Source organism: Rhinoraja longicauda, chromosome 19 (genome assembly GCF_053455715.1).
Source record: "Rhinoraja longicauda isolate Sanriku21f chromosome 19, sRhiLon1.1, whole genome shotgun sequence".
Lineage (NCBI taxonomy): Eukaryota > Metazoa > Chordata > Chondrichthyes > Rajiformes > Arhynchobatidae > Rhinoraja > Rhinoraja longicauda.
In genome coordinates, this window is record NC_135971.1 from 21,017,808 (window position 1) to 21,034,995 (window position 17,188).

General features: G+C 52.0%; 1 protein-coding gene across 1 annotated transcript in view; it reads left to right on the forward strand.

The window, feature by feature from the left end:
- Positions 1–17,188, forward strand: part of LOC144602551 (ras/Rap GTPase-activating protein SynGAP-like) — a 115,155-nt gene that overhangs the window by 73,749 nt on the left and 24,218 nt on the right. The window contains 3 exon segments of the mRNA XM_078415680.1: positions 806–961; positions 4,826–5,034; positions 14,865–14,952. Of these exon segments, the coding sequence (XP_078271806.1) occupies positions 806–961; positions 4,826–5,034; positions 14,865–14,952 (453 nt within the window).

The following is a 17,188-nucleotide window of genomic DNA, read 5'->3' on the forward strand; positions in this document are numbered from 1 at the left end:
ATGGAGTTGAGGTGAGCCATATCTTCCCATCCCCTCCCCTCTCTGCGTTCCGCAGAGACCGTTCCCTCCGTAACTCCCTGGTCCACTCGTCCCTTCCCACCCAAACCGCCCCATCCCCGGGCACTTTCCCCTGCAACCGCACGAGATGCAACACCTGTCCCTTTACCTCCCCCCTCAACTCCATCCAAGGACCCAAACAGTCTTTCCAGGTGAGACAGAGGTTCACCTGCACCTCCTCCAACCTCATCTATTGCATCCGCTGCTCTAGATGTCAACGTCTTTACATCGGCGAAACCAAGCGCAGGCTCGGCGATCGCTTCGCTCAACACCTTCGCTCAGTCCGCCTTAACCAACCTGATCTCCCGGTGGCCGAGCACTTCAACTCCCCCTCCCACTCCCAGTCTGACCTTTCTGTCATGGGCCTCCTCCAGTGCCATAGTGAGGCCCACCGCAAATTGGAGGAACAGCACCTCATATTTCGCCTGGGCAGCTTGCAGCCCAGCGGTATGAACATCGACTTCTCCAACTTTAGATAGTTCCTCTGTCCCTCTCTTCCCCTCCCCCTTCCCAGATCTCCCTCTATCTTCCTGTCTCCACCTATATCCTTCCTTTGTCCCGCCCCCCTGACATCAGTCTGAAGAAGGGTCTCGACCCGAAACGTCACCCATTCCTTCTCTCCCGAGATGCTGCCTGACCTGCTGAGTTACTCCAGCGTTTTGTGAATAAACACCTTCGATTTGTAGCGGCCTCCGCGGTTGTTTTCTCGCGTGTTTGTGACTGTTGTCTGTTCCCCCCCCCCCCCCAGGCCTCGCCGTCAACGCTGCACCCGGTCACGCCGTCCGAGCGCACGGTCGCCTGGGTGACCAACATGACCCACCTCTCCGCCGACATCGAGAGCTCGCACCTGGAGCGGGAAGAGTACAAACTGCGGGAGTACTCCAAGTCAATGGACGAGAGCAAGGTGAACACGGAACCGCGTTGCCGCGCTCACACGCGCGGTCAGAGGAGCGCGAGCAAATCAGGCGGCGCTTGGAACCGCATGGAATTCTCCGTCCAATCAGCGCAGCGGTAGAGTCGTCGCCTCACGGCGCCGGACACCCGGGTTCCATCCCGACTACGGGCGCCGCCTGTACGGAGTTTGCACGTTCTCCCCGTGACCCGCGTGGGTTTTGTCCGTGATCTTCGGTTTCCTCCCGCACTCCAAAGTTTGTTGGTTAATCGGCCTGGTGTAAGTGTGAATCGTCTCTCGTGTGTGTGGGATAGCGTCAGTGCGCGGGGATCGCTGGTCGGCGCGGACCCGGTGGGCCGAGAGGGCCAGTTTCCTCGCTGTATCTCTAGAACTAGCTCAACTATAACTGAACAAAGAGCAAAGAGGTCCTTCTACAGTTGTACCGGGGCCCTGGTGAGACCGCACCTGGAGTACTGTGTGTAGTTTTGGTCTCCAAATTTAAGGAAGGATATTCTTGCTATGGAGGGCGTGCAGCGTAGGTTCACCAGGTTAATTCCCGGAATGGCGGGGCTGTCGTATGTTGAAAGGCTGGAGCGATTGGGCTTGTATACACTGGAATTTAGAAGGATGAGGGGGGATCTTATTGAAACATATAAGATAATTAGGGGATTGGACACATTAGAGGCAGGAAACATGTTCCCAATGTTGGGGGAGTCCAGAACAAGGGGCCACAGTTTAAGAATAAGGGGTAGGCCATTTAGAACGGAGATGAGGAAGAACTTTTTCAGTCAGAGAGTGGTGAAGGTGTGGAATTCTCTGCCTCAGAAGGCAGTGGCGGCCAGTTCGTTGGATGCTTTCAAGAGAGAGCTGGATAGAGCTCTTAAGGATAGCGGAGTGAGGGGGTATGGGGAGAAGGCAGGAACGGGGTACTGATTGAGAGTGATCAGCCATGATCACATTGAATGGCGGTGCTGGCTCGAAGGGCTGAATGGCCTCCTCCTGCACCTATTGTCTATTGTCTATAAACTAAACTAAACCAAAAGAAGCAGAATTTCTCTATGAAGACTAGAGGTTGTCCCTGGTGGGTGTAAGGTGGTGTTAGTGTGCGGGGATCGCTGGTCGGTGCAGACTCGGTGGGCCGAGAGGCCTGTTTCTGCGCTAAATAAACCATTAATGTGAGGCGTGAGACTTATGGAAACATCAGCCTTTATCCCAGCGCTGATGTAGGCGTCTGCCAAGCAAGACCCGGGTCAATATGATCGTGGCTGATCAATAGACAATAAACAATAGGTGAAGGAGGAGGCCATTCGGCCCTTCGAGCCAGCACCGCCATTCAACATGATCATGGCTGATCATCCAAAATCAGTGCCCCGTTCCTGCTTTCTCCCCGTACCCCTTGATTCCGTTAGCCCAAAGAGCTGAATCTAACTCTCTCTTGAAGACATCCAGTGAATTGGCCTCCACTGCACTCTGTGGCAGAGAATTCCACAGGTCCACAACTCTCTGGGTGATTCCACAAGTTCACCACCCTCTGGGTGATCCTACAGATTTTGTGGTCCCACCTGCCAACATTTGGTCCATTTCCCTCCAAACCTGTCCTATCCATGTACCTGTCTAACTGTTTCTTAAACGTTGGGATAGTCCCAGCCGCAACTGCCTCCTCTGGCAGACTGTTCCACACACCCATCAGATTCCTATTAAACCTTTCCCCCTTTCACCTTAAACCTATGTCCTCTGGTCCTCGATTCACCTATTTGTGCGTGGAATAATAAATACTGCTCCATTGCTAACGGATACCTGGAATTCTCTGCCACAGAAGGCAGTGGAGGCCAATTCACTGGATGTATTCAAGAGAGAGTTAGATAGAGCTCGTCGGGCTAACGGAATCAAGGGATATGGGGGGAAAACAGGAACGGGGTACTGATTCTGGATGATCGGCCATGATCATATTGAATGGTGGTGCTGGCTCGAAGGGCCGAATGGCCTCCTCCTGCACCTATTTTCTGTGTTTCTATCCACCACCCTTTTAGTTTAGTTTAGTTTAGTTTAGAGATACAACGCGGAAACAGGCCCTTTCGGCCCACCGGGTCCGCGCCGCCCAGCGATCCCCGCACATTAACACAATCCTACACCCACTAGGGACAATTTTTACATTTGCCAAGCCAATTAACCTACAAACCTGCACGTCTTTGGAGTGCGGGAAGAAACCGAAGATCTCGGAGAAAACCCACGCGGGTCACGGGGAGAACGTACAAACTCCGTACAGGCGGCGCCCGTAGTCGGGATGGAACCCGGGTCTCCGGCGCTGCATTCGCTGTGAGGCGGCAACTCTACCGCCGCGCCACCGTGACCGCCCTTTTGTGTGTGAAAAAGGAAAAAGGTTTACCCCTTCAGAATCCTATGAAACCTTTCCCCCTCTCACCTTAAACCCGTGAGTCCTCCGGTGGTCGATTCACCGCCTGGGGCGTGGAATAATGGGCTGGAGGAATCGGACATGACCATATTGATTGGCAGTGCCGGCTCCAATGGCCCAATGTGCGCAGGTATTCCTCAACTCACCATGGGGGTCAGGTTTCTGATAAACCCGTGGTAAACCGTAAATATCGTGCGTCGACATGCATTTAAATACGCCTGATCGCGTGGGCGGGAAGCGAGCTAGGGGCCATCGCCATTGGGTCGAGCTACGGGTACCGCAAGGCTCGGTGCTGGGACCGCAGCTATTTACAATATACATCAATGACTTGGATGAAGGGATTAAAAGTACCATTAGCAAATTTGCAGATGATACAAAGCTGGGTGGCAGTGTGAACTGTGAGGAAGATGCTATGAGGTTGCAGGGTGACTTGGACAGGTTGTGTGAGTGGGCGGATGCATGGCAGATGCAGTGTAATGTGGATAAGTGTGAGGTCATCCACTTTGGTGGTAAGAATAGGAAGGCAGAGTATTATCTGAATGGTGTCAAGTACAACGAGATCTGGGTGTCCTAGTGCATCAGTCGCTGAAAGGAAGCATGCAGGTACAGCAGGCGGTGAAGAAAGCCAATGGAATGTTGGCCTTCATAACAAGAGTTGAGAATAGGAGCAAAGAGGTCCTTCTGCAGTTGTACAGGGCCCTAGTGAGACCGCACCTGGAGTACTGTGTGCAGTTTTGGTCTCCAAATTTGAGGAAGGATATTCTTGCTATTGAGGGCGTGCAGCGTAGGTTTACCAGGTTAATTCCCGGAATGGCAGGACTGTCGTATGTTGAAAGACTGGAGCGACTAGGTTTGTATACACTGGAATTTAGAAGGATGAGAGGGGATCTTATCGAAACGTATAAGATTATTAAGGGGTTGGACACGTTAGAGGCAGGAAACATGTTCCCAATGTTGGGGGAGTCCAGAACCAGGGGCCACAGTTTAAGAATAAGGGGTCGGCCATTTAGAACGGAGATGAGGAGAAAAAAATATTCAGTCAGAGAGTTGTGAATCTGTGGAATTCTCTGCCTCAGAAGGCAGTGGAGGCCAATTCACTGAATGCATTCAAGAGAGAGCTGGATAGAGCTCTTAAGGATAGCGGAGTCAGGGGGTATGGGGAGAAGGCAGGAACGGGGTACTGATTGAGAATGATCACATTGAATGGCGGTGCGTACAGGCTCGAAGGGCCGAATGGCCTCCTCCTGCACCTATTGTCTATTGTCTATTGCCCAGCGTTTGCGCCATCGTAGAGTCGAAATATCGTAAGTCGGGGAGCATCTGTAATGGTTAAGATACTGACGTTGGGTGGCTGTTTTATCCGGGGCGGATGGAGGACATGCAGCCCGGGCGCGGCTCGGAACACATACGGGATACGTGTAATGGGTCTCCCCTGCGTCCCCCTTTCCCTGCAGGGGCAACAGACCCAGTACGAGGAGGAGATTCTCTCCCTGAAGGAGCGGCTGCAGATGTCCAACCGGAAGCTGGAGGAGTACGAGCGGCGGCTGATGTCACAGGAGGAGCAGACGGGGAAGATCCTGCGGGAGTACCAGTCCCGCCTGGACGAGAGCGAGACCCGTCTCCGCCGGCAACAGGACGAGAAGGACAGCCAGATCAAAGGCATCATCAATAGGTAGGCCGCGGTCGCCAGCCCCCCCCCCCCACACACTGACCCGCCACACTCACACACAAAATGGCTGCCGTAGCTCAGCGAGACAGGCAGCATCTCTGGAGACAGTCACAAAATGGCTGCCGTAGCTCAGCGAGACAGGCAACTTCTCTGGAGACAGTCACAAAATGGCTGCCGTAGCTCAACGGGACAGGCAGCATCTCTGGAGATAGACACAAAATGGCTGCCGTAACTCAGCGGGACAGGCAGCATCTCTGGAGACAAACACAAAATGGCTGCCGTAACTCAGCGGGATGGGCAGCATCTCTGGAGACGGACACAAAATGGCTGCCGTAACTCAGCGGGACGGGCAGCATCTCTGGAGACCCACACAAAATGGCTGCCGTAACTCAGCGGGACAGGCAGCATCTCTGGAGACCCACACAAAATGGCTGCCGTAACTCAGCGGGGACGGCAGCATCTCTGGAGATAGTCACAAAGTGGCTGGAGTAACTCAGCGGTGACGGGCAGCATCTTATAGAAACTTATAGATCTTATAGAAACATTCTTAAGGGATCGGACGGGCTAGATGCAGGAAAAATGTTCCCCGATGTTGGGGGGAGTCCAGAACCAGGGGGTCACACGGTTTAAGAATAAGGGGTCGGCCATTTAGGACTGAGACGGGGAAAAACCTTTTTCACCCAGAGAGTTGTGAATCTGTGGAATTCTCTGCCACAGAGGGCAGTGGAGGCCGATTCACTGGATGTTTTCAAGAGAGAGTTAGATTTAGCTCTTAGGGCCGACGGAATCAAGGGATACGGGGAGAAAGCAGGAACGGGGCACTGATTGTGGATGATCAGCCATGATCACATTGAATGGGAGTGCTGGCTCGAAGGGCCGAATGGCCTCCTCCTGCACCTATTTTCAATGATTCTATGTTTCTATCTATGGAGGGGAGGAATGGTGACGTTTTGGGTCGAGACCCTTCTGATTGAATTGACTGAGATATTGATTGTATAAGAAAATAACTGCAGATGCTGGTACAAATCGAAGGTATTTATTCACAAAATGCCGGAGTAACTCAGCGGGTCAGGCAGCATCTCAGGAGAGAAGGAATGGGTGACGTTTCGGGTGGAGACCCTTCTTCAGTTCAGTCTGAAGAAGGGTCTCGACCCGAAACGTCACCCATTCCTTCTCTCCCGAGATGCTGCCTGACCCGCTGAGTTACTCCAGCATCTTGTGTCTGAGATATTGAGGTGGTGTCAAGGTGCCGCCATCTGCTGGTCACCGGAAGCACTGCTTCTTATCACCCAGTCCATTAGACAATAGACAATAGAAAATAGGTGCAGGAGGAGGCCATTCGGCCCTTCGAGCCTGTACGCACCGCCATTCAACGTGATCATGGCTGATCATTCTCAATCAGTACCCCGTTCCTGCCTTCTCCCCATACCCCCTGACTCCGCTATCTTTAAGAGCTCTATCCAGCTCTCTCTTGAATGTATTCAGAGAATTGGCCTCCACTGCCCTCTGAGGCAGAGAATTCCACAGATTCACAACTCTCTGACTGAAAAAGTTTTTCCTCATCTCTGTTCTAAATGGCCGACCCCTTATTCTTAAACTGTGTGTGGCCCCTGGTTCTGGACTCCCCCAACATTGGGAACATGTTTCCTGCCTCTAACGTGTCCAACCCCTTAATAATGTTATACGTTTATACGATTAGTTAAACATGTCCCAGCTACACTAGTCCCACCTGCCCGCGTTTGGTCAATATCCCCTCCAAACCCGACCTATCCACGTACCTGTCCAACTGACCCACTGTTAATCCAGTTTTTTTTTGCCTACCTTAAGCTGCATTGAAGGTTTGCTTGTGCTTGTTGCAATGTATTCAGTTGCAATAATTCAGTTGCAATGTAAGTGAAGCCTAAATCCAGCAACTGATCCAACACAAGAAAATAGGAGCAGGAGCAGGCCAACCGGCCCCTCGAGCCCGCCCCGCTCTGCCATTCAATACGATCATGGCTGATCCCACCCCAACCCCCTTCCCACTATCGCCCTCCTTCCCACCCAAAAGAACCGTGCGATCTCCTGGGAGAGGCGAAAAGCCGGATAAAAACCCAGGCCAATTTGGGGGAAAAATCCGGGAAATTCCTCCCCGACCCCAAGCTAGGCGATCGAAACTTGTCCAGGAGATTACTCGGGTCTTACTATACTAACAATAGCTCATGTCCACTTCCCTGCCCGCTCCCCGTGACCCCTAATTCCCTTGTCTATTGAACAACAATCTATTTCCGTTTTAAATGTATTTAACGTTCCTGCATCCACAGCTCCCTGAGGCAGCGAATTCCACAGACTAACCACCCTCTGAGTGAAGAAGTTTCTCCTCATCTCAGTTTTAAAAGAGCCCCCTCGTATTCTAAGACTATGCCCCCCCCTAGTTCTGGTCTCCCCGATCATCGGAAACATCTTTAGCGCATCCACCCGATCAAGGCCCCTCACGATCTTATACGTTTCAATAAGATCGCCTCGCATTCTACTGAACTCCAACGAGAAAAGTCCCAACCTACTTAACCTTTCCTCATATGTCAACCCCCCTCATCCCTGGAATTAACTGTGTAAACCTTCGCTGCACTGCCTCCAGAGCAAGTACATCCTTTCTTAAATATGGGCACCAAAACTGCACACAGTATTCCAAATGCGGTCTTACCAATACTGTATACAGCTGCAGCAAAACCTCCCTACTTTTATACTCTATCCCCCCCCCCCCCCCTGGCAATAAAGGTTAAGACTCCATTGGCCTTCCTAATCACTAGCTGCACCTGCATACTAAGTCTTTGTGAAAGAATTTGTTATTCCAAAGATAGACACAAAATGCTGGAGTAACTCAGCGGGACAGGCAGCGTCTGTGGAGATAAAGGCATGGGCGACGTTTCGGGTCGAGACCTTTCTTCGGACGGATCAAGGAACTGCAGATGCTGGTTTACCGAGGAAAGGCGCACGGAACTCAGCAGGCCAAGCAGCATCCCAGGAGAACATGGATAGGTGGTGGTTTGGCCTTCCCACACTGACCAGCCTCTCTCCTTTTCCAGTTTTGTTTTTTCTCCCGGCTACAATCAGTTTGAAGAAGGATCCCGACCTATCCATGTTCACCCAGAGATGCTGCCCGACCCGCTGAGTTACTCCAGCACTCTGTGAAACGTCACCTATCCATGTTCCCCACAGATGCTGCCCGACCCGCTGAGTTACTCCGGCACTCTGTGAAACGTCACCTATCCATGTTCCCCACAGATGCTGCCTGACCCGCTGAGTTACTCCAGCACTCTGTGTCCTTTCGATCGAGCGGGTCATTCGCTTCTGAACGTGACCTGTCTGTCAGGGAGAGAGGGAGACACAGAGATAAGGAAGGGCAAGGTGTGAAAACGAGACATCAAAAGAGATGTGGGTTCAAGGAAAATGCAGAATAGATCACTGTTAGCTGGGAGAAGGTGACAACGAAGCAAAGAGAAATAAAATATAATCAGGAGGACAGTCAGACTGGTCGGAGAAATGGGAAGAGGGAGGGACGGAGAGAGGGGATGCAAGGGCTACTTGAAGTTGGAAAAGTCAATGTTCATACCGCTGGGGTGTGAGCTGCCCAAGCGAAATATGAGGTGCTGTTCCTCCAATTTGCGCTGGGCCTCACTCTGACAGTGGAGGAGGCCCAGGACAGAAAGGTCAGTGCGGGAGTGGGAGGGGGAATTGAAGTGCTCAGCCACCGGGAGATCAGGTTGGTTATGGCAGACTAAGCGGAGGTGTTGAGCGAAGCGATCGCCGAGCCTGCGTTTGGTTTCGCCGATGTAGAGAAGTTGACATCTGGAGCAGCGGATGCAATAGATGAGGTTGGAGGAGGTGCAGGTGAGCCTCTCTGTCTCACCTGGAAAGACTGTTTGGGTCCTTGGATGGAGTCGAGGGGGGAGGTAAAGGGGTAGGTGTTACATCTCCTGCGGTTGCAGGGGAAAGTGCCCGGGGTTGGGGTGGTTTGGGTAGGAAGGGACGAGTGGACCAGGGAGTTACGGTCTCTGCGGAACGCAGAAAGGGGAGGGGAATGGGAAGATGTGGCCGGTGGTGGGGTCCCGTTGTAGGTGACGGAAACGTTGGAGGATGATATGTTGGATCCGCTGGCTGGCGGGGTGGAAGGTGAGAACGAGGGGGGATTCTGTCCTTGTTGCGAGTGGGGGGGAGGGGGAGCAAGAGCGGAGCTGCGGGACGTTTTAAAAGCACTTCTGCAAGGTGTCCTGGGATATGAAAAGGAACATATGTTAATGGATGTTGCCAAAGTGCGTGGCGAAGCAGGAAATTGCAAGGGGAGTCTGCCCGACATATACTTAGCGGCTCCACAGATACTTGGCAGGTGGAATTATTCACTCTGAAACCTGAGGTGCTGCAAATGGATTCTAAAAATACGTTTCTTTTGCTGACAAAAAAAAAAGCAATCCTCGCAGCTCCAGATCAAACACCCCTCACGGCGCCAGAAATGAAATACATTGGGCAAAGATTTTGTCACGGTGGCCACCATTGTCATGTGAGAATCGGAGTGGCTAACTTTCTGCCCCAGCCACTCCCGTAGAGACCATTAAAGTAGTATAAGAAAATAACTGCAGATGCTGTTACAAATCGAAGGTGTTTATTCACAGAGTGCTGGAGTAACTCAGCGGGTCAGGCAGCATCTCGGGAGAGAAGGAATGGGTGGCGTGACGTTTCGGGTCGAGACCCTTCTTCAGACTGATGTCAGGGGGGGGCAGGACAAAGGAAGGATATAGGTGGAGACAGGAAGATAGAGGGAGATCTGGGAAGGAGGAGGGGAAGAGAGGGACGGAGGAACTATCTAAAGTTGGAGAAGTCGACGTTCATACCGCCGGGCTGCAAGCTGCCCAGGCGAAATACGAGGTGCTGTTCCTCCAATTTCTGGTGGGCCTCACTATGGCACTGGAGGAGGCCCATGACAGAAAGGTGAGACTGGGAATGTGAGGGGGAGTTGAAGTGCTCAGCCACCGGGAGATCAGTTTGGTCAACGCGGACCGAGCGCAGGTGTTGAGCGAAGCGATCGCCGAGCCTGCGCTTGGTTTCGCCGATGTAAATAAGTTGGCATCTGGAGCAGCGGATGCAATAGATGAGGTTGGAGGAGGTGCAGGTGAACCTCTGTCTCACCTGCAAAGACTGTTTGGGTCCTTGGATGGAGTCGAGGGGGGAGGTAAAGGGACAGGTGTTGCATCTCGTGCGGTTGCAGGGGAAAGTGCCCGGGGATGGGGCGGTTTGGGTGGGAAGGGACGAGTGGACCAGGGAGTTACGGAGGGAACGGTCTCTGCGGAACGCAGAGAGGGGAGGGGATGGGAAGATATGGCCAGTGGTGGGGTCCCGTTGTAGGTGACGGAAGTGTTGGCGGATGATTTGTTGGATCCGCTGGCTGGTGGGGTGGAAGGTGAGAACGAGGGGGATTCTGTCCTTGTTGCGAGTGGGGGGAGGGGGAGCAAGAGCGGAGCTGCGGGATGTAGAGGAGACCCTAGTGAGAGCCTCGTCTACAATGGAGGAGGGGAAGCCCCGTTTCCTGAAGAGCATTAAAGTACTGCCTCCACCAAGCTCACGAGCGATGGCGGCAGACCTAGGCCATTCGGCCCATCGAGTCCACCAGAGACACGAGAGGAGCACGATGGACCACTCCGTTGGAGTCGCCCACGCTGAAGTGTAGCACGCAAAGGGGCGGAACGTCCGCCATTTTAGAAGGCATATCCCGCCGTTCGCTCTGCCTCTCGCAGTGTAATAATCAGTGTTTTGGGGGAGCACTATGTGTGGTGATACCCTTAAAATGCAGAATATATCTCATACAACGGTCACGGTGGCGCAGCGGTAGAGTTGCCGCCTTACAGCGAATGCAGCGCCGGAGACTCAGGTTCGATCCCGACTACGGGCGCCGTCTGTACGGAGTTTGCACGTTCCCCCCGTGACCTGCGTGGGTTTTCGCCGAGATCTTCGGTTTCCTCCCGCACTCCAAAGACGTGAATGTTTGTAGGTTAATTGACTGGGCAAATGTAAAAATTGTCCCTGGTGGGTGTAGGATAGTGTTAATGTACGGGGATCGCTGGGCGGCGCCGAAGGGCCTGTTTCCGTGCTGTATCTCTAAATCTAAATCTAAATCTAAACTGCATCAGTCTGAAGAAGGGTCTCGACCCGAAACGTCACCCATTCCTTCTCTCTCTCTCTCGAGATGCTGCCTGACCCGCTGAGTTACTCCGGCATTTTGTGAAATAAATACCTTCGATTTGTACCAGCATCTGCAGTTATTTTCTTATCATACAACTGCAACATGACCTCCCAACTTGTACACTCAACGCTCTGACTGATGCGGGCCAATGACCACCCGATCTACCTGCAACGCCACCTTCAAGGAACCATGCACCTGCACTCCTAGATCCCTCTGCTCCACAACACTCCCCAGAGGCCTTCCATTCACCGTGCACGTCCTGTCTCGGTACAGTGTAACGCTTTTTGTTACATAGAAACATAGACAATAGGTGCAGGAGTAGGCCATTCGGCCCTTCGAGCCTGTACGCACCGCCATTCAATATGATCATGGCTGATCATCCAGCTCAGTATCCCGTACCTGCCTTCTCTCCATACCCCCTGACCCCTTTAGCCACAAGGGCCACATCTAACTCCCTCTATAAATATAGCCAATGAACTGGCCTCAACTACCTTCTGTGGCAGAGAATTCCACAGACTCACCACTCTCTGTGTGAAGAAATGTTTTCTCATTTCACCAGCTAACCAACCAGCGGAAAGACAATACATGTTTACAATCGAGTCGTTCGCAGTGTATAGATATTGGGGCGGTCACGGTGAACACAATACTCTTAAATGCAGCCTCACCAACGACTGTTACAACTGCAACATGTCCTCCCAACTTCTACACTCAATGCTCTGACTGAACGTCCGCCATTTTAGTTAGGCAAATCCCGCCGTTCGCTCTGCCTCTCGCAGTGTAATCAGTGTTTTGGGTGATGATACCGTTAAAATGCAGAATATATCTCAGCTATCAATTCACAGATTTTTGTTATTTTTCTTTTAAAATGTTTCTGCAAGTTTCTGCCGACTAAAATGGCGGCTTGACATACCACGGTTTTTAGGGTCGAGTGGTCTATCTTGCTCCTCCAGTATCTTTGAAGTCTACTCCGCCATTCAATCGAGGCTGATCTATTTCTCCCTCCCAACCCCATTCTCCTGCCTTCTCCCCATAACCCCTGACACCCGCACTAATCGAGAATCTATCTATCTATAATCCATTGACTTGTGGCCTCCACAGCCGTCTGTGGCAATACCGAGAATGTGCACTTTAAACCACGTGCGATTTTTTTCTATTACAAATCTCAAATTGTGGAGCACAGAGGCAAATAAATAAATGATGGGTCTTTGTCCCAAACATTATGGAGGGCACTGTATCTGTACACTAAATAACCCCATCGTAATCACGGACTGCCTTTCCGCTGACTGGATGGCACGTGACAAAAAGCTTTTCACTGTACCTCGGTACACGGTGGCGCAGCGGTAGAGTTGCCGCCTTACAGCGAATACAGCGCCGGAGACCCCAGTTCGATCCCGACTACGGGCGCTGCCTGTACGGAGTTTGTACGTTCCCCCCGTGACCTGCGTGGGTTTTCTCTCCGAGATCTCCGGTTTCCCCCCCGCGCTCCAAAGACGTGCAGGTATGTAGGTTGATTGGCTTGGTAAAATGTAAAAATTGTCCCTAGTGGGTGCAGGATAGTGTTAGTGCGCGGGGATCGCTGGGCGGCGCGGACCCGGTGGGCCGAAGGGCCTGTTTCCGCACTGTATCTCTAAATCTAAAATCTAAAGCTTTTTCACCCAGAGAGTTGTGGATTTGTGGAATTCTCTGCCTCAGAGGGCAGTGGAGGCCAATGCACTGGATGGATTTAAGAGAGAGTTAGATAGAGCTCTAGGGGCTAGCGGAATCATGGGGTACGGGGAGAAGGCAGGCACGGGTTACTGATTGTGGACGATCAGCCACGATCACATTGAATGGTGGTGCTGGCACGAAGGGCCGAACGGCCTCCTCCTGCACCTATTTTCTATGTTTCTAGGAATCCAATAGTAGTTCAAATGACCCAGTCTGAAGAAGGGTCTCGACCCGAAACGTCACCCATTCCTTCTCTCCCGAGGTGCTGCCCGACCTGCTGAGTTACTCCGGCATTTTGTGAATAAATACCTTCGATTTGTACCAGCATCTGCAGTGATCTTCTTATAGTAGTTCAAATGTATTGATTAGATTAGTAGTATTGAGGCGGTTAATTGGCTCGGTGCAAATGGAAAAGATTGTCCCTAGTGGGTGCCGGATCGTGTTAGCGTGCGGGGACCGCAGGCGGGCGTGGACCCGGGTGGGCCGAAAGGCCCCGTTTCCTCGCTGCACCTCTAAACTCTGGAATTTAGAAGGATGAGAGGGGATCTTATGGTGTCAAGTTAGGAAAAGGGGACGTACAACGAGATCTGGGTGTCCTAGTGCACCAGTCACTGAAAATAAGCATGCAGGTACAGCAGGCAGTGAAGAAAGCCAATGATATGTTGGCCTTCATAACAAGAGGAGTTGAGTATAGGAGCAAAGAGGTCCTTCTGCAGTTGTACCGGGCCCTAGTGAGACTGCATCTGGAGTACTGTGTGCAGTTTTGGTCTCCAAATTTGAGGAAGGATATTCTTGCTATTGAGGGCGTGCAGCGTAGGTTTACTAGGTTAATTCCCGGAATGGCGGGACTGTCGTATGTTGAAAGACTGGAGCGTCTAGGCTTGTATACACTGGAGTTTAGAAGGATGAGGGGGGATCTTATCGAAACGTATAAGATTATTAAGGGGTTGGACACGTTAGAGGCAGGAAACATGTTCCCAATGTTGGGTGAGTCCAGAACCAGGGGCCACACAGTTTAAGAATAAGGGGTCGGCCATTTAGAACGGAGACGAGGAAAAACTTTTTCAGTCGGAGAGTTGTGAATCTGTGGAATTCTCTGCCTCAGAGGGCAGTGGAGGCCAATTCTCTGAATGCATTCAAGAGAGAGCTGGATAGAGCTCTTAAGGATAGCGGAGTCAGGTGGTATGGGGAGAAGGCAGGAACGGGGTACTAGACAATAGACAATAGGTGCAGGAGTAGGCCATTCGGCCCTTCGAGCCTGTACGCACCGCCATTCAATGTGATCATGACTGATCATTCTCAATCAGTACCCCGTTCCTGCCTTCTCCCCATACCCCTGACTCCGCTATCCTTAAGAGCCCTATCTCGCTCTCTCTTGAATGCATTCAGAGAATTGGCCTCCACTGCCCTCTGAGGCAGAGAATTCCACAGATTCACAACTCTCTGACTGAAAAAGTTTTTCCTCATCTCCGTTCTAAATGGCCGACCCCTTATTCTTAAACTGTGTGTGGCCCCTGGTTCTGGACTCCCCCAACATTGGGAACATGTTTCCCGCCTCTAGCGTGTCCAACCCCTTAATAATCTTATACGTTTCGATGAGATCCCCTCTCATCCTTCTAAATTCCAGTGTATGCAAGCCCGGTCGCTCCAGTCTTTCAACATACGACAGTCCCGCCATTCCGGGAATTAACCTGGTGAACCTACGCTGCACGCCCTGCGCTACTGATTGAGAATGATCAGCCATGATCACGTTGAATGGCGGTGCGTACAGGCTCGAAGGGCCGAATGGCCTCCTCCTGCACCTGTTGTCTATTGTCTAAACGTAACGTGGAACTTTGAGGCTTTGGCGTCTCTCCCATCCTCCCCTGGGCTGATGTTGTGTGGCTCTGTGTGCTTGCCCCTCTCCCCGCAGGTTAATGGTGGTGGAAGACGAGCTGCGGAAAGACCACGCCAGCATGCAGGATGCCATCGACGCAAAGCAGCGGATAATCGACGTTCAGGTACAGAAAGTCATCACCTCAAAGATCAACAAATGACACTGAGGCGCCAAGCGATTAATCCATGTCGGGACAGTACCCGCCCCTGGTTCAAACCTCATCTCCACAAACTGCTGCCTTTATTTACCCCCCCACCCTCCTCTCTGCCACCGCCAAATTGGGTGCCCTTGGCCAACCGATGCCAAGGAGAAGGGGCACTGACTTTGACATTTTAATATTGCGCGCCAGATTGGCGGGGAGGGTGTGAGGGGGAAGGGGGGAGGCCCAAAGTCAAGATGCGGCCTGGTTTTTTTTTTTTGTTCGAACTCTCCTCCCCTAGTTTCGGAAACGCAGGTCGGTTCGGGGCCTGTACGTTTGCAAGTTTGCAGCGATGGGGTTTGATCGGGGCCATTAGTGTGCCCTGGCAGTGAACAGCCAGGGGGTTTTATTTCCCCCCCCTGGTTATGTACAAGTGGGAAAACCAGGAGACCAATGGTAACCTCATGTGTGTTTTTTTAGTTTTCTTTTTGTTTTTAATTCTTTGGTTGCCCATCTCAGACTGGCGGGTGGGGGGGGGGGGGGGGGGTGCGATTTGGGTTGGAGACCACTTAGAGGGACAAAGACGTTTGAACTTAAAAGTGGCCGCAAAACTGCGCACCCGCACAAAACCGGGCGGCCATTTTCTTTTTTGCCAACACGCACTCAGGATTGTCACACTGTTTACAACACTAAGGACCTCTCTCTCTCTCTCTCGGAGACGGCTGGACTTGGGTACAAAGGCTCCCTTCCGCTCTCGCTCCACTCTACCCCCACCCCACCCGCCCTGCCACCCTGATGGAGCCAGGATGCCCTGCGATCCCTGGTAGTCCTCTCTCTCTTTCTCGAGTGCGGCAGCCACTGCCGGACAGGCCAAAGAGGGAAACCCCCCCCCCCCCCCAGCATGTGCAGAGGGGCGTGCAGGAATAGCCAGCTCGGCACAGGTCAGCCCGCGAACGTGCCCACCGACGCCAATTTGGTTTGGTTGGAAAGGCAGGGAGGCGTAGGATAAAAATCGGCTGGAGAAGGGGGGGGGGGGAGAAGCCGGGGGAGGGGCGTGGACTTGCATTGCAAATACCACCAGGGTGGGGAGTGGTGTCTTCTGCCCCAGGGATGGGAGAGGTCAGTGAAGCGTTCAGGAAGACCGCTCGGGGAAGAGGGTGATGGGCCGTGAAAGGGAGGTCAGGGTGGGAGGAGGGGGATTATTGCCCCAGCACCGACGACCATCAATGCAGCAGGCAATTCTAGATCTGGAGGCTATAACTGCGTTCCTTCTGAAGAGATTTGAGACGTTCTTGCATGGGAAGACTCTGATAAGGAGAAGGTGAGAGAGAGAGAGAGAGAGAGAGAGAGAGTGATGGCACAATTGTTTTAATCGTTTAACAAAAGACAAAAGAAAAATATATCGTCAATTATATAGTCTCATGGAGACATATAAAAGTTATAAAAGGACCGGACAAGCTAGATGCAGGAAAAATGTTCCCAATGTTGGGGGGGGTCCAGAACCAGGGGCCACACACACACACAGTCTAAGAATAAAGGGGAGGCCGTTTTAAACTGAGGTGAGAAGGAACTTTTTCACCCAGAGAGTTGTGAATTTGTGGAATTCTCTACCACAGAGGCCAAATCACTGGATGAATTTATGAGAGTTAGATAGAGCTCTGGGGGCTAGTGGAATCAAGGGATACGGGGAGAAGGCAGGCACGGGTTACTGATTGTGGATGATCAGCCATGATCACATTGAAAGGCGGTGCTGGCTCGAAGGGCCGAATGGCCTCCTCCTGCACCTATTTTCTATGTTTCGAATTAAAGTTAAATTCTAAAATCATTCATTTGCTGAGTGATGCTAAGGCCCAATCTCATCGGAGCTCTGTAGAGTTCTGTTAGCCAAGGAATGGATGATTAGTACATCATTATTCACTAGAATGTAGACGGATGAGGGGGGACTTTATAGAAACATGTAACATTCTTCAGGGATGGGAGAGGCTAGATGCAGGAAAAATGTTCCCCCATGTTGGGGGGGAGTCCAGAACCAGGGGGTCACAGTTTAAGAATAAGGTATCACAGAATGCTGGAGTAACTCAGCAGGTCGGGATAAACAGGTCATGTTTGAGAATAAACGGTCGGCCATTTAGGACTGAGATGGGGGGAAAACATTTTTCATCCAGAGAGTTGTGAATCTGTGGAATTCTCTGCCGCAGAGGGCAGTGGAGGCCAATTCACT